The 27,382-nt window shown below is 47.3% G+C and overlaps 13 protein-coding genes across 13 annotated transcripts; 4 read left to right on the top strand and 9 right to left on the bottom strand.

The window, feature by feature from the left end:
* Nucleotides 1-321: 321 nt before the first annotated feature.
* Nucleotides 322-2,089, bottom strand: VTP21DRAFT_3076 (uncharacterized protein; the record flags this gene model as incomplete). The annotated part of the gene is made up of 2 exons (XM_069393339.1): nt 322-1,329; nt 1,406-2,089. 2 exons carry the CDS (start codon nt 2,087-2,089, stop codon nt 322-324), a joined length of 1,692 nt encoding a protein of 563 aa, XP_069249686.1.
* A 416-nt stretch (nt 2,090-2,505) lies between these two features.
* On the bottom strand, nt 2,506-7,161 carry VTP21DRAFT_3077 (uncharacterized protein; the record flags this gene model as incomplete). The annotated part of the gene is made up of 10 exons (XM_069393340.1): nt 2,506-2,633; nt 2,708-2,825; nt 2,897-2,988; nt 3,069-5,769; nt 5,831-5,917; nt 5,982-6,200; nt 6,271-6,543; nt 6,612-6,720; nt 6,782-6,901; nt 6,959-7,161. The coding sequence occupies 10 exons, from the start codon at nt 7,159-7,161 to the stop codon at nt 2,506-2,508; spliced, it is 4,050 nt and encodes a 1,349-aa protein (XP_069249687.1).
* Nucleotides 7,162-7,614: 453 nt separating this feature from the next.
* Nucleotides 7,615-7,868, bottom strand: VTP21DRAFT_3078 (uncharacterized protein; the record flags this gene model as incomplete). The annotated part of the gene is made up of 2 exons (XM_069393341.1): nt 7,615-7,694; nt 7,787-7,868. The coding sequence occupies 2 exons, from the start codon at nt 7,866-7,868 to the stop codon at nt 7,615-7,617; spliced, it is 162 nt and encodes a 53-aa protein (XP_069249688.1).
* Nucleotides 7,869-8,105: 237 nt separating this feature from the next.
* On the bottom strand, nt 8,106-9,563 carry VTP21DRAFT_3079 (uncharacterized protein; the record flags this gene model as incomplete). The annotated part of the gene is made up of 8 exons (XM_069393342.1): nt 8,106-8,162; nt 8,236-8,479; nt 8,539-8,654; nt 8,724-8,808; nt 8,873-8,958; nt 9,025-9,101; nt 9,158-9,253; nt 9,314-9,563. 8 exons carry the CDS (start codon nt 9,561-9,563, stop codon nt 8,106-8,108), a joined length of 1,011 nt encoding a protein of 336 aa, XP_069249689.1.
* Nucleotides 9,564-10,814: 1,251 nt separating this feature from the next.
* VTP21DRAFT_3080 (uncharacterized protein) lies at nt 10,815-11,543 on the top strand (the record flags this gene model as incomplete). Its single annotated transcript, XM_069393344.1, has 2 exons — nt 10,815-11,180; nt 11,241-11,543. 2 exons carry the CDS (start codon nt 10,815-10,817, stop codon nt 11,541-11,543), a joined length of 669 nt encoding a protein of 222 aa, XP_069249690.1.
* A 64-nt stretch (nt 11,544-11,607) lies between these two features.
* Nucleotides 11,608-12,447, bottom strand: VTP21DRAFT_3081 (uncharacterized protein; the record flags this gene model as incomplete). Its single annotated transcript, XM_069393345.1, has 3 exons — nt 11,608-12,034; nt 12,098-12,348; nt 12,421-12,447. The coding sequence occupies 3 exons, from the start codon at nt 12,445-12,447 to the stop codon at nt 11,608-11,610; spliced, it is 705 nt and encodes a 234-aa protein (XP_069249691.1).
* Nucleotides 12,448-12,919: 472 nt separating this feature from the next.
* VTP21DRAFT_3082 (uncharacterized protein) lies at nt 12,920-14,244 on the bottom strand (the record flags this gene model as incomplete). Its single annotated transcript, XM_069393346.1, has 7 exons — nt 12,920-13,189; nt 13,260-13,386; nt 13,451-13,538; nt 13,621-13,738; nt 13,803-13,994; nt 14,055-14,154; nt 14,222-14,244. 7 exons carry the CDS (start codon nt 14,242-14,244, stop codon nt 12,920-12,922), a joined length of 918 nt encoding a protein of 305 aa, XP_069249692.1.
* Nucleotides 14,245-15,428: 1,184 nt separating this feature from the next.
* On the bottom strand, nt 15,429-18,582 carry VTP21DRAFT_3083 (uncharacterized protein; the record flags this gene model as incomplete). The annotated part of the gene is made up of 12 exons (XM_069393347.1): nt 15,429-16,993; nt 17,057-17,114; nt 17,173-17,211; nt 17,267-17,365; nt 17,434-17,513; nt 17,589-17,634; nt 17,707-17,793; nt 17,853-17,912; nt 18,002-18,146; nt 18,218-18,292; nt 18,354-18,439; nt 18,511-18,582. The coding sequence occupies 12 exons, from the start codon at nt 18,580-18,582 to the stop codon at nt 15,429-15,431; spliced, it is 2,412 nt and encodes an 803-aa protein (XP_069249693.1).
* A 282-nt stretch (nt 18,583-18,864) lies between these two features.
* On the bottom strand, nt 18,865-19,861 carry VTP21DRAFT_3084 (uncharacterized protein; the record flags this gene model as incomplete). Its single annotated transcript, XM_069393348.1, has 3 exons — nt 18,865-19,256; nt 19,335-19,401; nt 19,463-19,861. 3 exons carry the CDS (start codon nt 19,859-19,861, stop codon nt 18,865-18,867), a joined length of 858 nt encoding a protein of 285 aa, XP_069249694.1.
* A 1,141-nt stretch (nt 19,862-21,002) lies between these two features.
* On the top strand, nt 21,003-22,479 carry VTP21DRAFT_3085 (uncharacterized protein; the record flags this gene model as incomplete). Its single annotated transcript, XM_069393349.1, has 4 exons — nt 21,003-21,104; nt 21,164-21,234; nt 21,298-21,817; nt 21,898-22,479. 4 exons carry the CDS (start codon nt 21,003-21,005, stop codon nt 22,477-22,479), a joined length of 1,275 nt encoding a protein of 424 aa, XP_069249695.1.
* Nucleotides 22,480-22,766: 287 nt separating this feature from the next.
* On the bottom strand, nt 22,767-24,443 carry VTP21DRAFT_3086 (uncharacterized protein; the record flags this gene model as incomplete). Its single annotated transcript, XM_069393350.1, has 2 exons — nt 22,767-23,046; nt 24,382-24,443. The coding sequence occupies 2 exons, from the start codon at nt 24,441-24,443 to the stop codon at nt 22,767-22,769; spliced, it is 342 nt and encodes a 113-aa protein (XP_069249696.1).
* A 741-nt stretch (nt 24,444-25,184) lies between these two features.
* On the top strand, nt 25,185-25,593 carry VTP21DRAFT_3087 (uncharacterized protein; the record flags this gene model as incomplete). The annotated part of the gene is made up of 2 exons (XM_069393351.1): nt 25,185-25,295; nt 25,366-25,593. 2 exons carry the CDS (start codon nt 25,185-25,187, stop codon nt 25,591-25,593), a joined length of 339 nt encoding a protein of 112 aa, XP_069249697.1.
* A 1,483-nt stretch (nt 25,594-27,076) lies between these two features.
* Nucleotides 27,077-27,374, top strand: VTP21DRAFT_3088 (uncharacterized protein; the record flags this gene model as incomplete). The annotated part of the gene is made up of 1 exon (XM_069393352.1): nt 27,077-27,374. A coding segment is annotated over one exon (298 nt), but the record flags the coding sequence as incomplete, so codon positions are not given.
* Between the last annotated feature and the right edge of the window lie 8 nt (nt 27,375-27,382).

Raw genomic sequence — 27,382 nt, forward strand, 5'->3', positions numbered from 1 at the left:
TATTTGCCTGAAAATGGAATCAATCGATATAGTTGCCCGCCAAGAACTCTGTTCACCTGAGGAATGCTTGTCATTGGAGAGGGAGAGGAGTAGGTTTAAAATGGAATTTGACAAAGCCTTTTTGAATTGTTTATTCTCCAAAAAAAGGGATTAAGTATTGAAGAAAGAGGATAAAGAAGAAAAGCATTCAGAACTTTAGCAGAGTAAACTTGTCAAGTATGGCTACATGGAAAGAATATAACAAGGGAGAGATTAGTCAAAGAGTATAAACGAAAAAGTCAAAAACAGCAACTATGAAGCATGAATTTTGGGTCCAATTGTTCAAAGACTTGTATCATCCTCATCCAGTGTCCCCGTTGGCTCCGGGGAAAGAGGGTCCTCAAAGTCGCCACGAATCTCTTCATTTCGCTCGGCGGAGCCTGTTAATGTGCTCGCAGCATGCGACAAGTCCATTGCATCTTCCGATCTGTACTTCTCATTTAGATAGCTTCGCAGCTCTTTAACGCCTTTTCCGCTGAAAACACAAAATATGGCAAGTTGGTGGGGTTGAAATTTGCTTGGTGCCTGCCGGCAAAACTGCTGGATATCCGGCTGCAAGAAATCAGGCACTCCCGTCAACGAAAGGTGGTTCAGGCGTGGAGAGCTATTGAGCAGCGCTCGAACCGCTCTGAGCGAAAGGCGGCTACAGTAGGAGAGATGTACGCGTTCTAGTGTGGTGCATGCGATGCCTTGTGTGACAAGTTCGTTGAGGAAACGATCTGTGATATTATTGCAGCGAACGAGGCCTATTCTCCGTAATCGTGGGAGATGTGCTAGTTCGACGACAGAGTCGTCAGTGATCTGGGAGCAGTTGGCAAGGTCAACGTAGCGCAAACGCGAACAGTGCTTTGCGAGAGCTTGCACTGCACGGTCTGTGATTCCATAGCAGTGACCGAGATGCAAAAAATGCAGATTTTTCCCCAGCGCGGTGATGTGGAAGACGCCATCATCAGTAATATGGGTGCACTTTCCAAGCATTAGGGTGCGAAGTTTGGGAGCAGAGCGGACAATGAATCGAATTGCATTGTTGGAGATGGAGGAGCAGGCGGTGAGATCGAGGAAGCGCAAGTGTTCGAAATGCGGCAAGATATCAAATTCGAAGGCAGCGTCAGTGATTCTTGTCCATGCGAGCCTTAATTCTCGGAGCTGAGTGCAGCGCAAGAGAAGCTCGCGAATAGACTCATCGGACACGGAGCATTCTGTCACATCAAGCTCCACCAACTGAGAACAGCACTCTGCCAGTTTTAAAATGGACGCATCTGTTATTAAATCACAGTGGGCCATCTTGATCTAAAAGAGGACGCACAGAACGGGAAGAATATGAAACTATCGGCCTATTTGACCAAAGGATACTAGTATCACTTACTCTCTTCAGCCGTGTGCAGTTCATAGCCAACGTCTCCACCGCATAGTCGGAGATGTTCTTACACAGTGCAAGGTTAATCCCTTGCAATCGTTTGCAGTGTTCAGCGAGTAGAACGACGCTCTTATTAGAAAGATTTACTATATCGCCAAAATCCACCACCAGCAAATCGTGCAGTCCTCGCAGCAATGCTGTCACCCCCTCGTCTGTGACAGAGTGGCATCCATTCAACACGAGCCGTTCCAATCGATGGCAAGATGAAAATTGCGTCAGCTGGGTATCGTTCACATCGAAAAATGTGAGATTGAGCCGCCTTATAAATCGTGAGTACTGAAAAGTGGAATTCTCATTAGAAAGCGTCTCAAGCATGGCATTGAGATTCTCTGCACGCTGGATGAACGGTCGTTGCCACAGCTTCTCAGCCGCACATTGACTCCAAGCTTTGCAAACAAGCATGCACGAGATGAGATCTCTAGGCGAGTTGAGCTGCTTGATTATGTGTGCAATAAGCTCGGTGGGAAGATGATCGGGACTGAATGGAGTGACAGAATATGCATCGGTCCATGATGAGCTTGATGACACCCGATCACAATCTAGTTCGTGAAGGGAGGGATTCGATGATTCATAGTGGGAGGGGGGTCTCTTCGGAAGTCGCAGAAGTGCAGATATTTGATCTCGAATAGTCATTTTGGCATTGGATGGGTTGAAACAAACGGAGAGCGAGGGAAGGGAGGGGCGAAGGGAGGGGCAGAGAGAAGGAGATGAAGCAGAATAGAGAGAATACTAATCCAATAAAGCTCTGGTGCTAAAGTGAAAACCGGGGCGATTGGCCTTTGTGTGGCTTTTCGCTGAGTTGGTCAGATTCATAAATAACCTAACCTAAAATAGTATTGTTATTGAAAAAAAAAAATTAAAGAGCTGAGGGTACTTCATCAACATGGAAACCGTGTCGCAGGATAAAGTAGGGATAAGAGTATTTTGAAAATCCATCACAAGAAAAAAAGAAGAAGGAGAAAAATAGAACCAAGAAAAAAAAAAAAGAAATATTCCAAGATAAATGATATTAAAATATAGTATATATATATCTCCAAGAATTAGAGTGTTTAAAAGGCCCGGACTGTATCTATAAGGCGCTTGACTCCCACCATCCAGTATCCGCACTCTTCATATTTTGTTGTAAGCAGGTCCACATGGATACGAATGGCCGTATTGTAATCGCGTGCCTCGAGTGCTTTAAGTGGGAAAAAGGAATGGTTAATTTTCGACTGTCATATAGGTAAAATAGGAGAGAAACTATATATTTACTTTGCACTAGTAACAACATCTGCTGCACTACCTGCTGCGAGAGTTCCCCATTATTCAATAGATCAAACAGGTTATTGAGACGCTTCTCTGTATCATCAAGCACCCTGCGTTGATGAGGCTGCATGCAATATATTCAATGCCCGTGAATACCGAGTTTATTATTTTTAACTTATTGTGAAAAATACTTACCGCAGCATTTTGTCTTGCACGCACGAGCTCATTCGTCAAAATGGTTAAAATGGGCTTGTGTGAATCGGGAATATGGGAACGGTCACCGGCAGCTATTTAAGGGGGAGGAGAGTACAAATAGTTGGTATGCATAAATAATGGAATAAACAGATGGTAAGAATATCGAGCTTACGATATCGCTTATCTTCTGGGGCGGCCAGCTTTCCGTGCATTTGGGGCCGACCTCTACCTGCGGGTTGAGGTTGCTGTGGCTGTGGTGGGGGCTGTTGTTGCTTTTGCTGCGGCGGCTGCTGTTGGTGATGATGAGGATGAGGATGCGCGGGATGAGCTGGCTGGAGGTGAATAGGAGGAGGTGGGGGAGGAGATAAAATTTTTTGAGGAGGTGAGGGAACGCCCCAGCGTGCTCCTGTGGGTTGTGCAGCATGCTGCAACGGTGAGGCTATTCCACCGGTAGCCGCGGTTGGAGGCGGAGCAGGCGGCCCGGGTGGCTGGAAACTCTGGGCATCCGGCCGATGCTCGCCATACATAGCTGAGGGCATGGCATTCATTTGCGGAGGGGGGGAGAGGGGGGAAGCGACGGGAGGGGGATGAGGAGCAATACCCCCCACATATGGATGATTTCCTGCGGGTGGATGAGTAGGATCACTAGGCGGGATAGGATTCGAATTGTGAAAAGGAGCGGTTATTGGGGAGAAGACTTTATTGCCCTGGAGCTGCTGACGCTTCTGTCTTGTTGGGTCGGGGGATGGGACCATAGGAGGATCATTCCAATGGCCTTGATTGCGAAGTTGAGAAGGTGGTAGCTCTCGGACATTGGATGCTGCTGGGTCTGCTACAGAGTCCATGGGGGGAGGAAGCGATGCGGTAGAGATGGCATCCATATAATTACTGTAGGGATTAGTATATGTATGCGGAGTATTGTAGACTGCATTGGAGAAATAGGAGGACGAGCCTTGAGTGGCCTCGTGTGTATAGCCCCAAGATGGTTGGATTTGAGACTGTTGCTGCTGCGGCTGCGGTTGCTGCTGCGGCGGCGGTGGCTGAGGCTCATGCTGTTGTGGTTGCTGTGGAAGGCCGGGGCCAGGGCCGTAGGGGTGGGGCATTGGATCTTGGGGCCCAGCAGCCTGTGGTTCGTTGTAGTGATAGTAGTTCTGAGGTGAGGTTTCTTGGTTTTGAAGCGACTGATCTTGGGGTTGGAAGAGAGCAAACGGGAAAGGAGGCGCATTGGTACCGGTGATATAGCCACCAGAATGGTAGAGGCGATCGCGCATGATACCGATAACCTCTGGTCTTGAGGTGGGACGTTGACTACGGAAACCCGTGGGTATGAGGTCTAGATATTTCATAGCATGGGCGAGTAGACCTTGGGATGCTAGCAGCTCGGCATACTCGTAGTATTTGGTATAAAGAGGGGCCAGGCGGTATTCGGGGGTTTGACCGTCGGTGTCTTCAGGGGGATGCGTCAGGTTGGGATCCTCGAAGTCGATTGCCTTTCGCAAAACCGCCACCTTCTCCATAAGATCTTGGAGCAGCAAGGAGCGGCGTGAGCTGAAACCAGCGCTGGTGGAGAAGCACTTGCGCTCTTCGTCTTCTATCTCCGAGACCCAAATGCTGACCACCTTCTCAAGGTTTCCTGATGCTAAATAGCACAACCCGGCACTCTCGCGGAAATCCAAGGACTCCGACTGACCTCGCGAGTCAGCCGAGTAAAGCTGACGCCAGCGCTGCTCAAGCCGGTGTCCCAGAGTCTCGCAAAGTTTGACAAATTCATCTGTACGAGCAAACGTGCAGAGCACCACCATAGTTTCCCTCCACTCCTCCAGAGCGGTGTTGTCCACCACGTCGGCCAAATCCCCGGCAATAATTGCTCGGAGTAGTCGCAGGTAGGAGGTGTGGGCCGCTTGTCTTTCAAAGTAGGCTTCCTGTGCGCGGGCCAAAAGCTCCTGCCCTCCACAAATGGCAAGAAGAAGGGCATCCGTGAAGCGATTTGCTGCAATGCAGACATCAACAGCAGATTCAAAGTGGCCCAGGACTACGGCACGGGTTATGCAACGGTCTACCTCTGAATCCCGAGAGGAATACATGTGGAAAAGGCGTTGGGAGTCGGAGTCGGGGGGACGGGGTATTGACGGGGAATCGAGGGAATTCGGTTTGATATTCGCAAAGGGGTCTATAGATGAGGCGGAATTCTGATCCTCACTGAATAGGTCAGATTGTCCAGAATTGAGATCGGCCCTCTCGGCTGGCTCGCTGTTGCCGGCCGAGACGTGCGGGGGATCGCTAGCAGCAGCTGTCTTGGTGACGCCACCTCTATCGGTGCTCTGGTCCACTGACTTCTCAGCCGTTCGAGAATCTCCCAAGTGCATACGTTTGATTGCGGCAGCGACTGAATCCACCACACTTTCTTTCTCGAATCCAAGGTAATTGACCAACTTCTCGCGGGCATTATCGTCAAAGAGGGACCGAAGCAATTTCCATGATTTGCCTTCCCTCAGGGAATCAGTCGCCTTTGCTTCACAGTAAGAGTTCAAGGAATCCGACTTAAGGGCCTCTTCAAGCATAATAGAACGCTTCACAATATCTGGCTCAGTTTTTGGCGTTGAGATGGTCACTGTGTACACAATAGGCTGGGTAGGTGGTACGGCCCCAGGTGCAGTAAGGTTCTGAGCAGGAGATTTAAAGGAGACTAACTTTCCGCCAAAACTGAAAGTGGCGCCCACGGGACGCCGTAGCCATTTGGGTGGTCTCTTAAGCTGAATGGTTGCTGAAGCTGGCGTGGCTCCAAGGGCCTGCTGTGAAAAGGGGTCATATTCGACTTGGTTTTGAGGAGAAGAATCTTTCAGGGAATAGTCTTGTAGGGAGTGCAAATTAATCTACAATAAACAACGTTAAAAAGAAAGAGGAGGGAGAGAGAAAATCTGAGGTGCTTCATACTTTTCCATCGAAAGAGGCGGACGCAAAAATGTCGGGATTGGTTTGATCCCAATCCACTTTGAATGACCAATTGGCACTCTGGGGAAGCTAAAGATCACTCATTGGAGTTAGCGCGTCGTCAATTTCGAGATTTCGATATTCGAATACTTGCCTCGCCAATGATTTCACCGCTTGTTGTATTCCAGCAGATGGTACGGCAATCTTTACCGCAGGAAAGGACAAGCTCCGAATCTTTCTTACACCACGAGACTGAAAGGACGCCTTTTGTATGGCCAATCAAGCTCTTCTCAGGAGCGTGAGCTTGACGCAAATCCCACATTGAAATGACAGGGTTGCTATCGTCTTCCGAGGCCGTAATCAATTGGGTAGCCTAAAAACGAGCAATAGATATGAATAATCCATCATTGCTAGAAGAGAAAGCCATCAAATGAACAACGCACCACATCCGGGTTCCAGACTACGGCCGACACCCCGCGTAGGCCAGCCGCGCCACCCATATGCATTGGCATCATGGATGAGTTGCCCGGAGGAAGATGTAATATCTCGCGCCGATTGCGCAAGTCCCAGATTACGGTGTGTCCCGTTGTCGATGATGTGGCAAGGATATGTTGTACTTGGCAATTCCAAGAGAGATGGGTGATATCCTCCAGTTTGGATGATCGCGACCCGGGCGAATATGGCTTATTTAAATTGTTCAGATCCAGGATGTAGATCTATTAGACAAAAACATGGGCATTAGATTTGGGTCCGATGTTCGCAGGCGAGAGCGCTTGTGCGTTACCTCACCATTCCCAGCAGCTGAGGCTAGGAGATTGTGCTGGAATGGATTGAAGTCCAATCCTCGCACGGATCCTGTGTGTAGCGCCTGAGAAAATATAGGGGCCTTGTCGCTAAATACAATATGGACATCAGCAAATAGGGACAGTGGAAATTTATCTTCCTCCAACGCACCTATTATCATCAAGTATAGCCGCTGGATTCCATAGATTCACCTCGCCATTCTCCAAGCCGCCTGCTAAGATTCCGTAAGGTTTATTAGAAATAGGATAACCCCAAGCGAGACGATTAAATCTACGTAAAATAAACGTTTCAGAGACCGATCCCGAATATGAAGGGGAGAAAACGCACCTAGCATTGGCCGGGATCGAGCCGATGGGGCTTAACCCCTCCGAATTTTGGCGCTGAAGGTCAAGCCGAAATATCTCAAGCTCGGCGGTGTTTGAGAACGAGGCATCCAGCGCGCCTGCCACCGTTCCTGTGGCAATATATGGGAGATGCTGCGCCGGACACCAAGCGAAGGTGGCAGTTCGGTTTATTTCTTTGAGTTTCATCGCGCGCTCGGTATCTGGTCGAGTGATCGCGTTGGCCTGCGGCTGTCTTATAAATCTCTTAGCAAAATGGTACGATTAATGAATGCAGGCGAAGAACCAACCGTCTTTCAAGCAAGGGGGTTCCGCTTGATTTCTCTCTATATTGATTGTGTAGGGAAAAAAAGAAACCGTATTGAAAAGGGTATTGGAAAGGGTAGCAGTGTCGTGTGCACTGATTGTTTTTAAAAATCTACGGCCCTATTGGCCCGTCCAAAAAAGATTTCAACAGCCTAAGGAAATCTTTTATTATAAAATATTGTTAAATAGCGTTGCGAGAAGCTTACACAAGCCATACGGACACCCAATTTTTTAACTAATTAGCACAATGTACAAAAGTAGACTAATGTTGAAATAAATGGAAAGGCATTTTTCAAATGAGCGCTCAATCAGGTGCATCGCCACATGAACCGGCTTCTAGTGGTGGCCATGGCGCGAATTGTGGCGACGAATATGTGGATCGGTGGTTAGTTTGTGGAGAGAGGCAAACAGACCCCCTAATATTCGGAGAGAACATGGACATTTCAGCCCCAAGAGCACTGAGCAAAAAGGGCTCGCTTTGAAAAGCCCCTGACAACAGTGACATTACCAGTTACACCGCAGCCCACGACGAACAGGAGCGGGATGACCTCGCGAGGAACATTATTGCGCAAATGCCTCAAAATAGCCATGTTTATTCGAGTGCGAATTCAGGTAGTTTTTATCTTTGAATAGGGGAAAGACCGCTAGACAATGTCGAGGGAAATGTTTTCGAGACTGGGCTTTTTAAAACATTTGGCAAAAAATCACCCGACCGAAATATGTCTGAGAATTTCCTAAAATACCACCCAAGATTTGCCCAATTCACACTCTATTGATGAAAAAGTAGTGACATGACAGTAAACTTTGCAATGTTACAGCTTGGAATTCTAGTGACTCCTCTCCGGTTTTTTCCATGTCTTCATAGCGTTATTGGCGCCCATGACCTAGCATGATGGGCCCGTACAACGGGAGCAGACATTAGAAAAGCCTCATAAATAAAACTATCGATGGCTGTACCTTGTATGCAATCTGGTTGACCCAGTTTGGCATCATCTTCATCACGGGCATCAAATGGACATAGAGCGGCATATAAATAGTCTGGCTCTCGTCACGATCGAGCACATCAATGATCACTTTCACTACGTGGATTGGCTCCAGGGTCGGCGTAATGAACGGCCAAGGGAAGTAGACGCCGTTAAACAGCCCCGTGTTGACATGGCCAAGGCAAAAGAGGCTGACGTTGATCTTGTCCGCACAATGGCTATATAGTCGTAATCCATTATGGCAAGCGTTGCTAGAATGAATTCATTGTTCACCTACCGTGAAACAATCTCCTGCCGTAATGCCTCGTGCAAAGTGTACACTGCCGATTTCGTCGCGCTGTATACACCGGCCTGTGGGCATCCTGCGAGTGAGAGTGCGGAAGACATGGTGATCTGGAGTGGGTAACGATGTTAAGGTGAAACCATGTAGGGGGATAGGAAAGAAAAGAGAGAAAATCATACTATATGCCCACGGTTATTCTTGATCATGTTGGGTAAAAATTGTTTGATTGTCCAGAGATTCGAGGTAAAGTTTGTGCCCACAACGCTAAGTATACCAGGAAATGGTTAGAATAGAGACACTGGTTTCTTTTCAGGGAGAAGACGCGTACTCTTGTATCTCCTCTACAGAGAGCTCAGTAAGAAGTTTGCCATCCACGACAGCCGCATTATTAACAAGGACAGTTGGGTGGCCCACCTGTAAGGATAAAACAACGCAAACCATAACTACGATAGATCAGAGTTTGTAATAAAATAACCGTACCTCCTTAATGATCTTCTTCGCCGCACTTTCAACTTGCTTGGGGTCGGATACGTCACATTGGTGGTAGATAATATTACCTAACAACAGAAGGATCAGTAAGTAGTCGATAATTCCCGATAAACTGGGTGCGTACTTTGCTGCGTCTCTATGGGATTGCGATCTAGCACGACGACGGTCACTTGCCGAATGGCTAATAATTCAGCCAGAATTTGACCAATTCCACTCGCCCCTATCAAAACATAATTGAGTCCAATGCGACAGAAACAAAAGTACTAGGGAAGGAAATTACCTCCGGTAATGACAACAATCTGTTCCTCCCACTGAAGCTTCTTTCGCCTCTTTATACGAAGCCATGTAGCATGCACTACGTATATGATAACAAGGGCAACCAGATATCGAATTGAATAGTAAGCAATCCAGCTGTCCGTATCGACTTGGAATGCGTAGAGGATGGGGAGTACGACTAAGCCAATAGATGGGTGGAGGACGGTCACTCGGAAAAGCTGGGCTACGAAATCTATGCTGTAAGGGGTTGACATGATGCTCTTTCTAATTTTCGTATGAACAAGAACGAATGTAAAAAGAATGGCCTGTTCCTTCCTATCCGAATAATAAAATAAGAAAGCGGATTCTTCGTGTTAGGTGTCACAAAATCTGATACTTTCAATGGACGGCACTGCATGATCCCAAGGAGCTTAAGCCGTAATTGAGACAATGCATCAACAACTATTTTGCCTTTGAGATCCAAGGTTATAATCCCCTATTTTCCTCGTGGCATCACTGAAAAACTTCTAATAAATCTTTGGTCATCTTAAATAGACTTGTAGGTGTATCAATAGAACGATATTTCTCGAAAAAATTCGAACATTCAATATTGCGCAATATTAACGCTAGGGCATTCGATATGGATGCGTTTACCACTACGCCAGTTATAAAAGCAGGGAACCTCGTCGTTGTTAGTTGGGAGAGGATGCACTTAGTATGACTTGTTCGAAAAGCATAGCGCAGCCGGATCTGTAGTAAAGCTTTAAAATGGAGGATGAGTGTATACATGTAGAATAGTGATATTATGCCTCAGACATATTGTAGTTCGAACTTGTTGAAGCAGTCTCCCCTATCCACCTTAATAGAGATCCCGGAGAGCTGCTCGGCTTTTGTTAAACAGTTTGTATTGACTCGCAGTCTCTTATTGGACATAGAAAACAGATATTAGTGCTGAAGCTCATATGTATATGTGAAATCATTTGGTTTTTCCTTTCATTTTACAAAGCTTATCATTTTTCTAGTCACTTCATCAGTAGAAGAGGTAGATATATATTTCACTAAGGTGTAATAGCAATCCTAACTCGTCAATTGCGCCTGTTCACTTGAAATTTATCTGATCACCTCGGTATACACGCCAGCCGCCTGCACATGTTCAATCCGGATACAAGCGAGTTCTCATCCCGAATCACCACAACTACCACCCAGCATGCCACCACCTACCTAGTGGCCATAAGCGGCAAATTTTTTTGTCATACCGTATATTATGCCCAAAAAAAGAGCATTCAACTTAGTCAATTGTATTCCGGCCAATGAGCAATTTGCAGTGGTAGAAAGTATTCATTGCTACGCTATAGACCCCTTTCCTATATCGTCTGATATAGCGGTAGCCAATAAATGGGGGCCTAGTTTTGAACATTCTAGTGCTGCCAACGCTGCTAGATGAGCCGCTCAACCCGCCTATTTAAATACTGAAATAAGGTCGGCGGGGGAATGATTCAGCTCCTCTGGTCTTGGACATATCCGCCATGAACTCCACGATACCTCATCCGTACTACCCGCGCACGGCCAAGCTACCAGGCTACGTGCCCAACACCCTCTCGATGTATGATTGCCTCGCTTGGGTTGGGGTGCCTGTCGCGTTGACCATGGGCTTGAGCCTATTCTTGCTCCGTCAGCGCAAGGATCTTACCACCCGGGAGAAATGCACGTTTGTCTGGTTCGCCGTGTGTGCGCTGATCCACTCCGTCCTCGAGGGATATGTTGGCGTTAATCACAAGGCAGTCGCTTCGGATCAGTCGCTGCTCGGCCAACTGTGGAAGGAGTACGCGCATGCCGATTCCCGCTACTTGACCAGCGATCCATTCGTGATCAACATGGAGCGCATTACAGCGGTAAGTGGTTAAAAGAGGCACCAAGGTATGGCGCATCTCGTCTCATGCTTCCTTGTCTAGTTCTGCTGGGGCTCCCTCTCCATCGTCATTTGCTACGCCATCTACCACAACAAGCCCTATCGCCACGTAGCCCAGCTGGTCGTTTCGGTTGGCCAGCTCTACGGCGATATCCTCTATTTCGCAACCACGCTTTTCGAGGGGAACCCCCATGTGAATCCGCACTTCTTCTATGTATGGGTCTACTTCTTCTCTTTCAACTTTGTCTGGGTGGTAATACCCTCGATCCTTATCGTTCGGTCATGGCAACACCTTACGAAGGCCGTAGCGCGATGCCAGCACACCGATAAAAAGAAAACCAAGTGATCTCTGTTTGTGTCGTTCATCAGCATACATTGTAATAAAAAAATTGCACATGTTTTAATGCAATTTAAGTTTTGGAATCGTAATCCGTCGAAAACATCCAAGGGCGACACTCGCCGCCCGACAAAAAGTCCGTTTTTCCATTCCACTGCATGGCCCAACCTCCATCCTCCCTCCTTACAAATTTGCACACGCTCGCCAACCCGGAGTTGATATAGGCGTTTCTATTACCGATAAGAGCCCGTCCGGCGGCTATCACTCCGGCAGCATGCGTGCAAAGCAGTATATTCCGAGTGGGGGACGCATCTAGAAGGGCGACTAGATCGCGGAGATATGCTTCAAAACGATCATGGCACTGAGAAATAGTTTCGCAGAGGTGGGTTGTTGTCTCCAGCGGTTTGTGGGTAGGGTCGACGAGTGGAAAGAGGGCGTGCAGGCTCTCCACCGTTGGTATCGTATAGCTGTTGTACTTTTCCTCAGCTCCAAACCATTCCCTTTTGAAGGATACCAGTACAATCAGGGGCAGCGGTGAAAATGAGCAAGCGAGCACTGCATACCTTATTCCATATTCCAGTTTTACATCTAGTTCTCTCTTAGAAGCTTGAGCCACGGCGCTGGCTGTTTGTATGCACCGTGAAAAGGGAGAACAATAAATTAGGTCTAGGCACTTATCGGACATAAAGGCACCTAGCTCGCTAGCCTGCTGCAGTCCGAACGACGAAAGGGGTGGATCGTATGACAGCCGGGTGGGAGAGATCCAAGATACTCCTTCGACGGCGTTCATTTCCCAGTCGGCTCGATGGCCATGCTATAGATTACAAAGTCGATGAAATGGAAAGCTCGCATTTGTTCTGAAAAGAATTGGGTTAGAAAACCTTACGCGAACAATGTAGATGTTTTCTAACATGTCTATAGGCAACAATAGCTCTCGAGAATCTAAATAAATACCTTAAATAAAAGCAGGCGCAAACTGCCAAAGAGCCGTAATAATTTTGCCCCCCCAAATTTCTCCCCTGGAGGCCAATACGAATTCCGACGCAAAGACGGTGCCACAAATCTAGAAATTGATAAGGGGGTGGCGGTTGTCGAGTAAATGTGCCGGGCAGAGAACCCTGGACAGGGCCATTAGTTTCAAAAATTAAGGCTAAGGGAGTATACGAGAAATGAACTTGAGTCAAGAAAAGGCTACTACGCGAGCCTAACATATAGCTCTCGCCCTACTTTAATATAGTTATGTTGATGATTTTGAAGTTCAGTCGATATTTATTACAGTTGATATCATTGCGCTGGATCCTCCAAAAATTAAATACTAAGGCTTCCTTGGCTTAATAATATTTACAGGATAAAGATAAAATAAACGTGGAATGATAGGTGCTGCCTTAAGAGCGGTACTTATCGCTATATCGATGCCTTTTGGAGGCATTTCTCCTTTCTTGCCACTGCTGCCTGGCAGCCGAAGTAAGATCGGGGTTAAATTGCGAGTTGTACTTCCCAATTGGAGCCTCTTCAGGTTCGGGGGATGTTCTGCCGTGGATAAGCTGATACGCTCGCTCGCGTTCCGCTCTTTCTCTAGCTAATCTCTCCGCGCGTAACTCCTCAAGACTTTTGCTGGAGGTGGAGTGGGACGACGAGGACGAGTGCTTATCTCGCTAAGGAAAAAAAAAAACGTATTCAATCAATCCGATCCTAGCGGCGAAACATCCAATGACCGCTCAATACCTTATGGACCCGCGATTTATCCTTCATCCTCCTAGAGTCTTTGTGCTTTTTCTCCTCTTTTTTCTCTAGTATGTCCTTTATTTTAGTGAGGGGATCATGCCGCTTCTTCGAGTACTCGTCCTTTTTTCTGATATTAACAGACATTAGAGCTATGAATACGAATAAATAGAGATAGGAGAGCCAAGACATACTCGGATTTATATCCTTTAGAGTGATGGGATCCTGAGGACGGTTTACTTTGGTCATCTCTTTCCGCACCCATCCACCATGGCTTTTGCGCTATATCATGATTCAAGATATACAAATGTTATGCGCAACTAATGTTAAATACCTAACAAGATCGGAAAATCCAGTAACATACCTTTACTATCCTTATCAAGATACATGTTCATTTGTCTAGCTAATTTCTCTTTTTTTGCCCGCTCCTCCTCCTCTGCTTCTGGATTCTCTAGTTTTGCCGTAGCAGCTGCGTTTTCTGCCTTTTTTAAAAAAAAAAAGCGTATTTAACATCTTTTTTCCAAATGACTCAAGATCAATATATACTTTTTCGAGATCCTCCCAAAAATTAATATGCCTCGCAGGGGCCCCTTCTTCCTCAACTTCTCTAGAGACGGCACTAGTGGTCAGGGCACCCTCACCGACTAAACGACTCGCTTCGGCATGAGAAGGAGGTGCATTGAGCTGATTTTTCTGTTGTGCTCGCTCCCGTAACAAATTTAAGCGAGCCTCGCGTTCCTAGTAGCCACATAGTCATTAGAAAGAATTGGATACTAAGCATCGTCAAAAGATAATTACAGCAATAAGAACACGCTCAGCCTTCTTGCGCTCTTCTTCCGCAGCCTCCTCTTCATCCTTCCTGACTTTCTCTCGGTTCTTTACGTTATAGACATGCCAACTGAGAGGTGAGGTTAATGAAAAATTAGCGAAAGTAAATTTACAGTGGCAAAGGGAGAGCAACGTACCTTTTATGAGGGAGAATATTCATGTCGGTTTAATTTGTGTAGGAATATCGTACTAGTGCATGATGGCCCCATCGACTCTGTCACGATGTGACTTTACAAATTATGGCGCAGCATTTTGTGTATAAAAAAGAACACCGTTGGATTATTTGCAGTTCTCACCTTTTGTTTATGTATTTTTCACTTGTCTTCATTTCTTTCATTTCTGCATTACCTCCCCTATTTTCGGCACAACAATAAGGTGAGTCCTCTTTCATTTCCCTTTGAAATTCACAACAAGCGGGGATGATATAAATTGTTGGCACCAGTCAGACAAAATCTATGGTGATTAACATCCCGGGCTCTCACTATACGCAACAACGAGTAGCCCCTGAGCTTGAATCTATTAGCTTAATTCCATTGGAATTGGAATCTCCTTAAAATGACTAATTTGTTTTTCATGCTATAGTGATATGCTCAGATAATCCACACCTACGAATATCGCTTCGTTGCCGGTCAGCATTGACTGTTTACGCGTAAATTCTCCAGGAAGGGTTTGCTTTCAACGGTTGCTATCGTTGGATGCAGACGCTTTTTGTAGAAAAGCGCTCTATAGCCTCTATTTTGGATTGGTAGGCTCTTGGGGATGGGCTGTACACTATTTTGTTTGAAGATTCACCATCTGAATCTTTGAACTATGTGAATTGTGGTTCAAGTGAAGAACAGGTGCATGGGAAATCATGGATTATCCATTGCGCCTTTTCGGTATACTTAACCCCAGCACTTCCTATGCTTATACCTAATGAATAGTTCATTCAATAAAACTATGATACTATCCCTAACACCATAAATGTTTTGTAAAAAATGAACCAACATCACAGTAGACTCCAGTGCTTTACCGATGAATACTGGATTAAAAAGATATTACAGGTCAAGCATTATAGGCGTCAGACAAGAATTCAGACTTTGAAACAAGATATGCTCCTCAGCTATAATAATAAAACAGGCCATATTTCAAGACTTCAATTATGATTCTATGTTTTGCTCGTTCCATGGTTCGTTCTTAGCCCAATAAATACGAGCAAGGGAGAGTGTGGATGCATCTATGCATAAGGCTGCGTGGAAGATGAAACCACGTTCAGCAGCGCAAAATCATTAAACAAAGGTTGGCCACGATTTAATGATAAGATAGAGAAGAGAGTTCTAGATAATAGAATACAAAAAAATAGTATTAAGACAGCTGCTCCATATAGTTGGACGGCACAAGCCCCTCCTCTTCATCCGCTTGATGGCCCGCCCGCCACCATCCATCCGAATGAGTCTCCACCACCCAGAGTATGTCTCCGCACTGAAAAGAGAGCTCAATGTCGATGGCCTTCGTATAATCATACTTTGCCCTCGCCCAAAATAGTATCCGCTCTCCGCGTCGATTATAGTTCCAACGTGCTAAGATCCCTTCGTGGAGCGCCCGCGGGGGAATGCTGGAGAGATGGCCCTGCCCATACGGGGCTGGGGGATGGCCTTGATACGGGAGGGTAATGTTGGAAGAAGTCATGCCTTGCGCTAGTGAGTACCGAGCTTCCATACTATTGCCTCCTTGCACGTATTGGATCGAGGAGAGAGAGCGGAAGAAGAAGGACTGCGGGTTTAAGCCGGACACGGCAGCCTCAAAGGCGTCTGGAGGTCCGTATGGAGAGGTTGGTGTACTTGACGAATCTTCCTCATATACTATCGCGGTCCGATTTACTATCTGGAGCGATTCTGCATCCCGTTTTTCACCCTCGCACACCTCTTCCGCCGTAAGACTTGCGACCACGATCGACTCTGAAGAATTCGTGTCCGGAGATATCTGACTTTGGGAAATGGAAGAAGTATCCGATCCCATAGAGGATGCAGCCGTCTGGGGTGGAGGCTGCCCATGAAGCTGTGTCGTTGCCTCGGGTATTTTCTCGGAAACAGAGGACGGTGGGAGAGTCTGTTCGGGTTCAATTGTCTTCCCTGATAGATGGGGTGGTAGAGTAGCTTGATTGGGAGAGGTAAGAGAGGATAGCGGTTTTTCCCCGTCTTTTGCCTCAGCATCCATTGCTGTGTTAGAATTGGCTCGTATTCTTCTGGTTGATGAGGATATGGATAGCTTTTGGTTCAGCTGGGAGAGAAGGTGGGCGAAAGAAAGCCTTTTTCCAGAGGAGGGCCTACGCCTGATTTCTCCGGATGGACCAGATGCGTCCTTTTCCACCGATACAGGCCGAGCAGCAGGAGGCTGTCCATCTTGGGATAGACACGTTTCACTAAGCTTTGGATCTGTAGAGGAGAGCATGGTGAGCGTCTGTTGAGCACCATTGGGTGGATCCAGAGATCCACCGTCATTGACAGGATTAGATTGATCCAAAATCACAGGGCTTATTTCAGAGATGGCTTGGGGGGCAACCGCACTCTCGGGGGAGTCGTCTAAACTGATGGTTGTGTTGGTGTCCAAACTTTCAGTGTCCCCCGTTGGTCTTCGTTCTTGTTCCCCCTCTGAAAGTTGGTCTAATATCGGTTGGCTAGAGCTAGGGGCATCCACTGAATAGCGTCTGGGTTTGTTGAAGGAGGGTGTGATATGACTAGAAAGAGTCTCTACGGGCATTGTGTATGATTTTGGTATGGTGGAAGTAGCGATTGTTGAAGATCTTCGTCGTGTGGAAGTTCGGGAACCGGCCAGTCCTGTTTCGTCATCAAAGCGTTGTATTGAACTTGTAGGATAGCTATGAGAGGGAATATCTTCGGGGCTGGGTATATCAACGAATAGCGAGGGTTCTGTGAAAAGGTAGCACAGGTGTGAATGAGCGTCTTCATCGGGTTTGAAATCTTATGAATTACCTGGTATCTCATGAATCATTCCTCGTTGCTTAGCAAACAGGGCAATATCCTCATCCACCTGGAACGAAATATGAATTCATCATCCTCATCGAAAATGGGTCAAGAATCAGACTCACATTGCAGAATTCTAGAGAGACGCGGATGCGCTCACATGTCTACAAGGATAGGTAAATAGTCGAAAAGGGGTGCGATAAGCTGGCCTCCACTTACCTCCTCGTCCGACACACACACCGAGGACAAGATATTGGCATAGTTCCATAAATTATTTCGCAACAGTTTTATTCTGTCCTCCTCCATAGTTTGGAATTGCTATGGTTGGGAGAGGCACTTGCATCCTTTAGAAATTGAAACGCTCTACCACCGGCAAAACCTCTCACCTCGCAGGCGTCTTTCCATTGGCGGTTCCATTTCTCAGCGGCAAGTCGCCCACTATGAGCTGCTTTATGATATTCCTCCTCTAGAGTCCGTAGATTCCATTAATATGTCCGTTACTGAAGAAGGCTATCAGAGCTCATTGATCATCCTTTCTTACCCATGGCCCGTACGCTCTGCCGGAGTTTCAACAGCTTCATACGTATCTACACCAAGAAAAAAAAAGATTGGCTAAGGTTCTAACCAGAGTGCAAGTCAACCCATCTACACTCACGTACCCTATCCGCATCCACTCCTGAGGATGACGCCATGCTATGTTGACAATCCTGCAGCTTGAGGCACTCGTTCTCATATTTCTCTTTCACCTATCATTCATGACCAGTCCAGTTGAAGGATAAAGCAGAACTGAGAAGGTATAGATCACCTTGCCTAAGTATGATAAGTGCAGATGCTTATTTCTACGGGTTTTTTCGATTGTACTTAACTACAAGGAGACCGAATAAAAGTGCATTTTCAGCTCTAGTTGAAAAGAAGAAAAAAACGAATAGTAGCAGCCCAGCTCCAAAGTCTCACCACTTTTCTCTTATCGCTCTGTTCGACAATTAGGTCATTAAGCGGCATTTCTAACTCACACCTAAACTGTCGCGCGAGGTCAAGGTGTGACTTGGCAGACGACTCGAGTTCACGTCGAACAGTATCCATTGAAGTCCGGAGGGTGCTAAGGGGGAGAGAAAGGGCTAAATGAGGCGGCGGCCAAACAGTACAACGAGTTCATGAACGATAGCCCACCCTATCTCCTCTTTTCCTACTGGCATTTTGGCCAACTTGAGCAATTGCCTTCCATAATCCTCTTCAATTTTCGCTCTAATAGCAAAGGCAGAGGAGTCATTCACTCGCTCATTGGCCACAATTCATTTCATATTACCTATGGCTGTAAAAGGTCTTGATTTCTTCGCATGTCTGTTTGCCCCGTTGAGTTCGGATAAGAAGGGTATCGAGGCCTCTATCGTTCTTTTCTTCGAAAACATGCATACGCTTAATGAATTTCCATACTCTCCATGAAAAAGGCATCTCCGTATTACCCCAAAGTAATGAAAAAATAAAGACTCGGATTCGGGGCGGACCTTGTTCTGCACCTCGTAGGTCTCTCCCATAGTAGCCAACTAATGGGAGGAATAGGATGGAGTAGTGCGTTAGAAGAAAAAATTTTTGGACGGGAAAAAGAAAAGAGCACACGTTAGACGCGTTGAATGAATTATTAGCCAGTCACAGTAATAAGATTTTTTTTCCCATGTGGGATAAAATTGGAATATGAAATTAATTATGTGGGATGGCTCGAGACAAAACGTGAAGTTGGTTGAAAAAGCAGCATGGGCATGATTACATATCTATCAATCTATCTATAAATGTACATGATAAGGTCTAGCCGTGACATCTCACAGGTCTCTAACGCTCTTCTCTTTCTCTTCCACCACGTTATCCGTAGTGAGCAAGTTGCGCTCCATCCAATCAATATCCTCGCCGTTGAAATCGCACTCTGCCTGGCTCCTCCATTGTTTCGTCTCCAAGTCCTCTAGTCGGACACCCCTGCTTTCCAGTCCTTCGATGGAGGCGGCAATCTCTTTTCGATCCAACTCATATCGCCTCCGAGAAAACTCCTCGTGTTGTGGCCACCGCGAACCGAGCAGGATTCGGTGAGCACGGTGCAGGCAGGCGAGGGCCAATGTATCCACGGATGGTGAAAGGAGGAAAATATCCGCGGTTTGGCGCCAGGCAATGTGATCTTGTTTACGTGCCTTGTGATAGCGAACTATATACTCTAGCGCCTCTGTAAGATAGCAATTGATCAAGCCCTTATGTGTTAGTGAAAGTTCACCATGCATGCGATGAATGAGCATAAACTCACCTCTTTTTCTGCCCGCCAGGATATATACTTCGGCTTTGAAGCGGAGGGGACCGGGATCGTTAGAATCCTAAGTTTATACAACTCCATATGATGACCGAATCTTTTCTGAAAATGGGGTCTATTCCTACCAGCATCTGGATATATTCAACCGCTTCTTCCACTCTGTTCAATCTCAAGCAACACCTTGCCGCAATCTCCATAATATCCTTCATTCCGCGGCGCTTACTGCTGCACTGCAAGTACTTTTTCACCAGACACAGCGCATCGGCGTACTCTCTTTTTGCGTAGTATTGATTGATCGAGTAAATGAGACGGTTGTAGCCGTCGCGCTCGGCAAGAACCCCCGCCACATCATCGTTTGGATTGACCAAGAACCATTCCGTCGAGTCGATCTTGGCATTGTAGCACGAGGGCGTCTCAGCCTTTGGGATGGAATGAGCCTCTTCTCGAGGCGCATCGTCGCCCGAGTCGTCTTCGACATTGATGAGATGGAAAATGCCGTGGAGCTCCTCTGCGTCTGCATCCATGATCGCAACCTGCTCCGAGACTCTTTCTTCTTTCGATTATTTTGAATTGGATGCGGCGCAGCGCTGTGGAGGCATTGCCACCGTGGCGACTGGAAATCGGGCTGGATTTGCTTAGAGGGTCGACACGTTAGATTTATTAGTTTTTTTGTACCCAGCGTCCGCAACCAGCGACTGGGTGGTGGGTCCGTTTGCCCAAAAGCGGCCGACTCAAGCTTCCCCGATAAGCCTCAAGCTCGTGATAGGGGCAACCAGCGCGGGCCGGCCTATGGGAGGCTCTAAGCTATCGAGGGCAGGCCGTGAATCAACACGGGCGGGCCCGCAACCCCCGACCGCTTCTGCTGCCGGAGCGGCGGTGAATGGTGCGCCTGGCTCGGAGCGCTTTGTCGCACGGAATTGTATAATCCCGTGCTTGCCAAATGGCAGAACCCGACGGAGGCATTAGGAAAGAGCGCTCGGGGACGGAGGTAAGGTTAGCCTTTGCAATTGACTAGCTTGTGTAGCAATATCACATTGACAATTCGGACCAGCTGGGCCCGCTGCGGATTGTCCCAGGTTGCTAAGGGCGAGCTCGAGCTGCTCGCGGCCGTCGCGATATCGGTGGCCGTGCGGCACCGGATTTTTTTTTGGGCCAAGGGGGGGGGGGGGGCGCACAGGAGCATGGCGCCGGGGGTCTCACCTGAGGGCTGCCTCCTCCTCGGCCCAAGTCAGGAAAAAAAATTCACCACGTGGAAACCGACAAACGTTAAGTTTTTCTGTGCGGGGAAGAGCTGCAAGTAAAAGCTAAAATCAAAAAGGGCGGGTAGCAAGCCTCTTCCCGCTTGCTTTTTCCGCCCGCGCTATTTCCTGCCGCCCTTTCCACATCATCTCCCGCCATCTCCTCACCCTCCTTCTTCTCTGTCTCGCGCCGCGCCTAATTGCCGGGCCTACGATTCCCATCCAATCTCAACCCGTGTTTACGCTTCCGCGCCTCTGTGAAATCCAACTCGCCCTGTCTTTGGAGCTTCTCGGGACAAATCCACTCGCGCCGCCATTGCTTAATCCTCTGGCCTCCCCCATTGCTTTAAAAATTCCACCGGCATTCCCTTCACTAACCACGCAGGCTAAACTGCCCACTGGAGAAGAGGTGGAGGGAGGAGGAGGGATGGGGCCATCAGCACGTGCCAACGTTTCGGATGAAGGGGACCTGAGCTACTATGAGGAGAAGTACCGGAAGATGAAGAGGAAGTTGAGCGAAGTATCCAAGGTAGGTGGGCCTGACCATTGGCCTCATGCGCAGCGGTAACCTTGTTTCAACACGATTAGGAAAACGATGCGCTGACGGCCAAGCTGGAGCGAGCTCGACGGAAAGTGCACTTGCTGGTGAAGGAACGGGAGTAAGTACATGTGGGAACCATTCGATTTTGCACCAGGATTCACGGTTAGATTGAATACGCTAGATTGCTGTGCGAGCGATATTTGCGACTGATGCCCGCTGCCGAGATAGAGGGCTCCGAGAGCTCTTCTGAATCGGAGGAGGAGGGACCGCGGCCCTCCAAAGTCGTGGAGGAATCCCCCCGCGAATCGCAGCCAAGTTCTCATAGGGAAAGCCCCCCTAAACCGGCCGCCGTCCCGGTTCGAATCGCCACCCCCCTCTCCTCTACCCCGGGCCGTCCGCAGTTGGGCTCCGAGGCATCGCCCCCACGACAGAGGCGGCAGCGCAAACCCATCGCTGGTCGAGTGCGGCGCGTGCAGCCCATAGAGCGAGACGCAACCGGGGCGTACAAGCTTCCTGCCCAGGTCGGCATCATCACCGTCTACAGCCTGGGAAAGGTTGTCTACGACCGACCTGCTTACCACAACGCGCGCTATATTTTCCCGGTGGGGTTTCACGCGGCACGGCCGTTCATGTCCATGGTCGATCCCACCAAGACGGTGCTGTATCACTGCGAGATTGTCGACGGCGGTGAATCCCCCAAGGTAAGGGACCCTAAAAAAGGGCCCAAAGCTCCCGCGAGGTTGAGCAGCACCGTAATCAGCTCTTGTTTTTTTTTGCAAAGTTCATCGTCACACCCGAAGATCAACGCGATTGCCCCCTCGTTGGACCCTCTGCGACGGCGGTCTGGACCGTCGCGGTGCGTGAGGCCAATGCGCTGCGCAAGCGCGAGCATTCCAACTCTGCGTCGGGGCCTGACTACTATGGCTTCACCCACCCCACCATCGCCAAGATGATCCAGGACCTCCCCAACTCGGACCGCTGCACCAACTATGTTCATCAAAACTTCGAAGAGATGCGCGAGCGCACCGCCCATGGTGTGGCGGCCGCTGCGGTCAAGAAACTGGGGAACTTGCTACGCTACGGAAGTGCAAATCGGCGCGGAACCAAATCTGGCCCCGAGGTAATGACCCTCGCTAATTTCGGCGCAAGTGCTGGGACCTATAGTGGGCATGATCCCGCATCGCAACCCATACAACCACAGAATGTGCAATACCAGCATTATCAGCTTGGAGCTAGTGCTATGGCTGAAGAGAAGAAGAATCTTGAGGAGAGGAGCGAGGAAGAAGAAGAGGAGGAGGAGGAGGAGGAGGAAGAGGAAGAAGAGGAGGAAGAGGTATATGAAATGTTGGAGGATAGCTCATAGTTGGCCACTCCAGGATAGAACGATGCTGCTCTCATGCTCTATGTGGACTCTAATCACCCGCACTCCCCATTTTTGGCTTTCATTAATTAAATGATTTGTATTTTTTTTCCCTCCCTCCCCCCTTTGATTGTTCTTTAATTTGCCCTATAATGAGCTTCCTTTGTCTTAAGCAACTATTTATTTCTTTTACGATACTCGTTTCGGGATGAGGAATTTATTTTATAGCATTTTGTTATATATTATTTAAACAAGATATCCTTAGATGACGATATAGGGAAGGATAAATATCAACAAATGAACATGGATACACTGTAGAAGAGGACGGCGCAAAAAATACGGAAGGGGGTAGCGAGGTCACTGACGGGGGATGGCTGGCCTTGAAGAATGAAGGCGGGCAAGCTATGGAATTCGGTCCTCTTGAGAATGTCTCGGCACAAGAACAGAAACGGCGAAAAGCTTTGCATCTCCATGGAGATGCTTTCTTCAATGTTGAATTCTCCCTCGGAGCCCTCCTTAGGGAGGCACGCAGTGGTGGTTAAGGAAGCTGTGCCAGCTCTCGAAGGGGCCCTGGCCACATTGTTTGCAGGTGTTGCGAGTATTCATTGTGTTTGGAGTGGCGGTAGAAGCGGTGGTTATCTTTGGTGGTGGAGAAGAGAGTTGATATTCAACAGAAAGGCTAAAGGGGAAAAGCGGCCTTGGTCTCTTTATATAATTAGAAATTAGCTCTTGCAAATTTCTTGGAAATTTCTTGGGTCTTGGAAGTGTGGCTAGCAGCCTATCCTGGGGTGGGACTAGGGATATTTCCCAGAGAATCTCGGCCACGGTGCCTTTGTGCTGCCCGCAGCCGTTTTGCTGAGTGCCGAGCCTCTGAAGGCTGGCGGAAAGCCCCTTCCCTAGGGGGCCTCCACGTGCCAAGGCGCCAGAAAAGGAAATTTCTCTTGAGACGTGGTATTTCTAATCCGAATAGGCGCGGAAAAATGCTTGTTTGTGCCCCACCGGAATTGGGGCCCAGGGGATAGGCCCAAATTAGCCGAGCAGTTATGAAAACGTGGACAAATCCATGGTAAAATGGTGGGCAGAGAAGGCTGAAGAACCTCTATAAAAGTAGGAGAGCGGTGAAAAGGTCGCGGCCCGATCTCGGCACTCTGCTCCTTTCTCGCCACCTTGCCTTTCTAGCCTATAAGGAATCAAACCCAATCCCGCCGCTTAATTAATCTCCAATCCGATCTCTTATAATAACCATTCCCTCTTCAATAACAATATCAAAAGTGCATCCCAAACTCTTATGAGCAAATCTAGTGAAAGGAACAGAGAAAATAGATCTCCCATGTTGATTAAAGATGTCCCAAAACGATTTAGGATGACCATTCTTTACAACGCCAGCTAATTCCTTCAAAAAACGCGAATATGTTGTCCATTTGGTTTGAAGGACAAAGAGGCCTTTCTCATTGACCCAACGAGGGTCGGAGCCTTGTAACTAGTAATAGCAAACAGATTGATATCGTCCCTAGCAAAACTCGCCAACTGCCAAAACCCCTCTATGACAATTGCCGGTACTCCAATTTTAATACCACCACGCCTAGCATGGTTTGGGGATTTTATTTATCAAATACATTGGGTTTCAATAGGAGATATTAGATAAACCCTGTCAATGGCTTCATTTCCATCGATGGTCTTCTCCACTTCCACGGAAAATTGTAGAAGCTCCTCGTATGACTCCTTGTTAGCAGCCATTTCTTGGCTCCAATCGATTGAATCCGTACATTTTATTATTTTCTAACCTTATATTAACCAATCAAGTAGCCTCTTGGCTTCATAGAACACTTCGTCCCTAATGTATTGTAATGGTAAACTATCCAACTACCTTACTTGAAATAGGCTTGACATACGTATCAAACCTACCTCCATGACCATGGGGGCAAATGGGGTGTTTGCTTTTGGATTTGGTGAGCCCGATGGGTCATGCTTCTAAATCATTAAGCCACACTTGATTCTCCCTTATTTCCCCTATTTTTCCTATCCCGGGGAAAAGGAGGAGCAGATCATAAGAATAATAAAATGGTAAGCACTTATATGAATATTCTCTTTTTCTAATTTCTCTTCTTCTCTTTATTCCTCCATGCGCGGATGTGGAGATGTTTCTGAGTAAGATCCGAAGCTATGCAAGGTATCTCTGCTTGAAATGGCGTGTTTTAACAGCACTGAGGATTTGGGTTGCATTCGAACTTAAAGATTTACACCCTTCCCCCCCCCCTCTACTTGCAAACTCTCTACATCACATATCGACTTGTAGAGGGTAGCTTCACTAACTCAGTATTGAGGATGATCATACAGCCGTTACCACTAACATTCTATCCGCGAGAAAGAATGAAAGTCTTGTCCAGGAACTCTGAATTTCAGATGTGGAAATGCGTTAAATAAAGAGCTGGTCTGACTGCACCTCTGTCTATGAAGCTCTAGATTCTTGATTTTAGCTTCAAATACAGATCTTACTGCAAATTAGGCCTTACTTACTGCATCCATTATCTAGATTGCTTCCCTCTAATGCGCCCCATGGCTTATAAGAGCAAAAAAATTCGAGTGTAGGAAAGAGTATAAAAAGGAGCCTGCTTTCGCCTTCCTCTCGCTTTCTTCAATATCTCTCAGCGCACTTCTTAACTACACCAAAACAGCACTACTTTCCCATCCACCTCCACCCAGCAACCATGAAGTTCATTGCCATTCTCTCAGTGTTCGTCTTCTTCGCCGCCATTTCTGCCGCTCTCAATACCGCCTCCCAGGATCTCCAGAGTCAATCTAATGCCGTTGACCTCAAGGTATTTCTTTGATACATGGGCAGGCTGTCGTTGAGTTGAATACTAAATTATTTGCGTTCACAATAATTAGAAATCAGTGGACATGGTGAAGCGATGGGATGATTGCTGCCAAGACGATTGTTGCAACGACAATTGTTGCGATGATAACTGCTGCCACGACGATTGCTGCGACGATGACTGTTGCCACGATGACTGCTGCCACGACGATTGTTGCGATGATGACTGCTGCCACGACGATTGCTGCGATGATGATTGTTGCCACGATGATTGCTGCGATGATGACTGTTGCAACTGCTAAAAGGTTGTCAAACCTCCCTTTTCTTCAACTATTTTGAAACCAGAACGAAGAGGCATTCTTTTTTCTTATTTTTGCACTTTGCATCGAATTCCATCAAAATATTCTACTCTTATTCAATTTTATTTTTACTTTTCCTCGAATATGTTGTCCTAGCGCGACATATTAAAGAGATCAATTCAAGATCGAAAATAAAATTTTTATCGTCTATCCCCCTACGTGCTTGAATTATGATTTCCAAGTGTTTTTTCTCTTGGAATAACAATCTGAAAGTTTGTGCTGTGCTACATGGAAGAAGAGGGTTGAATCTAGCAACGCTGCTGGCAATCGCATACATTTTAATAAGATGGTAGCTTGATATTGCGAAGAAGTTGAATGCACGACAAAAGGAACAATGATTAATAAGGTTGCTAGAGCATGGCTTCATCTTCAACTCTGTAGGAGACCGAGCGGGCATTAGGAGCCTTCCGAACAACACAATTTAAGGGCATATCCCGGGAAGTGGCTCTCTACGTGATGTTGAAAATGCTTATGACTTCTTCGAGCTTATTTAGAATACAGAACCTTTTGTCTCTGACCACATGTTGATTAAGTTACGTCGAAATGGATGATATGCGTAATCAACCTTAAAAAGGCCCCCCTTCCGGTCTCTCAAGCTTATCTTATTTTTGCACAAATACCTAGTACATATTTTTCCCTGAGTGGCTGACTTTAAAGAAGCCATTGACGCTATCCTGAGCATGGCTTAACCTTGGGGGTATCTACATAACATTCTTGATAGGCACATTAACCGTTATGCTCCAATCGGTCATTCAGGGGGGTTGACCTGCGAGCAATGGTAGGAGAAGTGGATGGGGGTGCGATGATGGGATGGGCCAAGAGGAGCGGCCGGCTTCGAGTCTATGGCGGTGCCTAGCCCACTTTGGGAGAAGACCAGTCTTGGAGCCAGGAATTTCCTCAGGACCGCTTGGAATCCTAACGTGAAATGGAGCCGACCACGGGCCTGTTTGTTTTCATTGGATTAATGGTTCATGTCACACAAACATACGTGCCGATCGATTGGGGAAAATGGAATTTATTTTTCAGAGCACCTTCATTTTTCTCCACCCATCTTGTACAGAAAAACAAGAATCACGTCACCGTCATCCCTCTCTCCCATCGCCATTGCTTCATTCTCTCCTTATTTTCTCCTTTTTGTTTTTGCGTGATTTGAGGGGAGAGCGCTTATGTAAATTCTCTCCTGTCACTGTTTTTCTTTTTCCCCATTTCCATTCTTTAATCACAGCTTTGATTGATCGTCATCTCTCCGTCTTAGCATCTCCGGATTGCGATCCCTACACAGCCTAGGATCATCTAAAATAATACTATCGGTAAGCATTGTGTTGATGGAATGCGGGCGGCGATGTTGTTTTCCTTTGCAGCAATACAGTGGAGCCTGGGTTAACATTTCTATTGTTTCATTCATCAATCCGACCCTATTAGAGAAATGAGAACACATAGAACACTATGGATAGTCGCACTTCTCGCCCTCTTGTTAATTGCAGCGGAGGCAAATATTAGTGATGGTGGCCGTAGAGTGGTAAAACGGCAAATAACAATCCAGCTTCCCGACGAAAAGAATCCACCTCCACCCGATAAGAATCAACAAAACCCGGATAAGAATCAGCCTCCTGCCAATGGGAACGCGGGCAATGCAGGCAACACCGGCAATAACGGTAATGCGGGTGGAGGTGCGAATGGTGGTGGGGGTGGAGGAACTGGTACTGGGGGCGGCGGCGGCGGCGGTGGAGGA

The sequence above is a fragment of the Calcarisporiella thermophila genome (assembly GCF_041956535.1).
Source record: "Calcarisporiella thermophila strain CBS 279.70 unplaced genomic scaffold VTP21scaffold_16, whole genome shotgun sequence".
Classification (NCBI taxonomy): Eukaryota; Fungi; Calcarisporiellomycota; class Calcarisporiellomycetes; order Calcarisporiellales; family Calcarisporiellaceae; genus Calcarisporiella; species Calcarisporiella thermophila.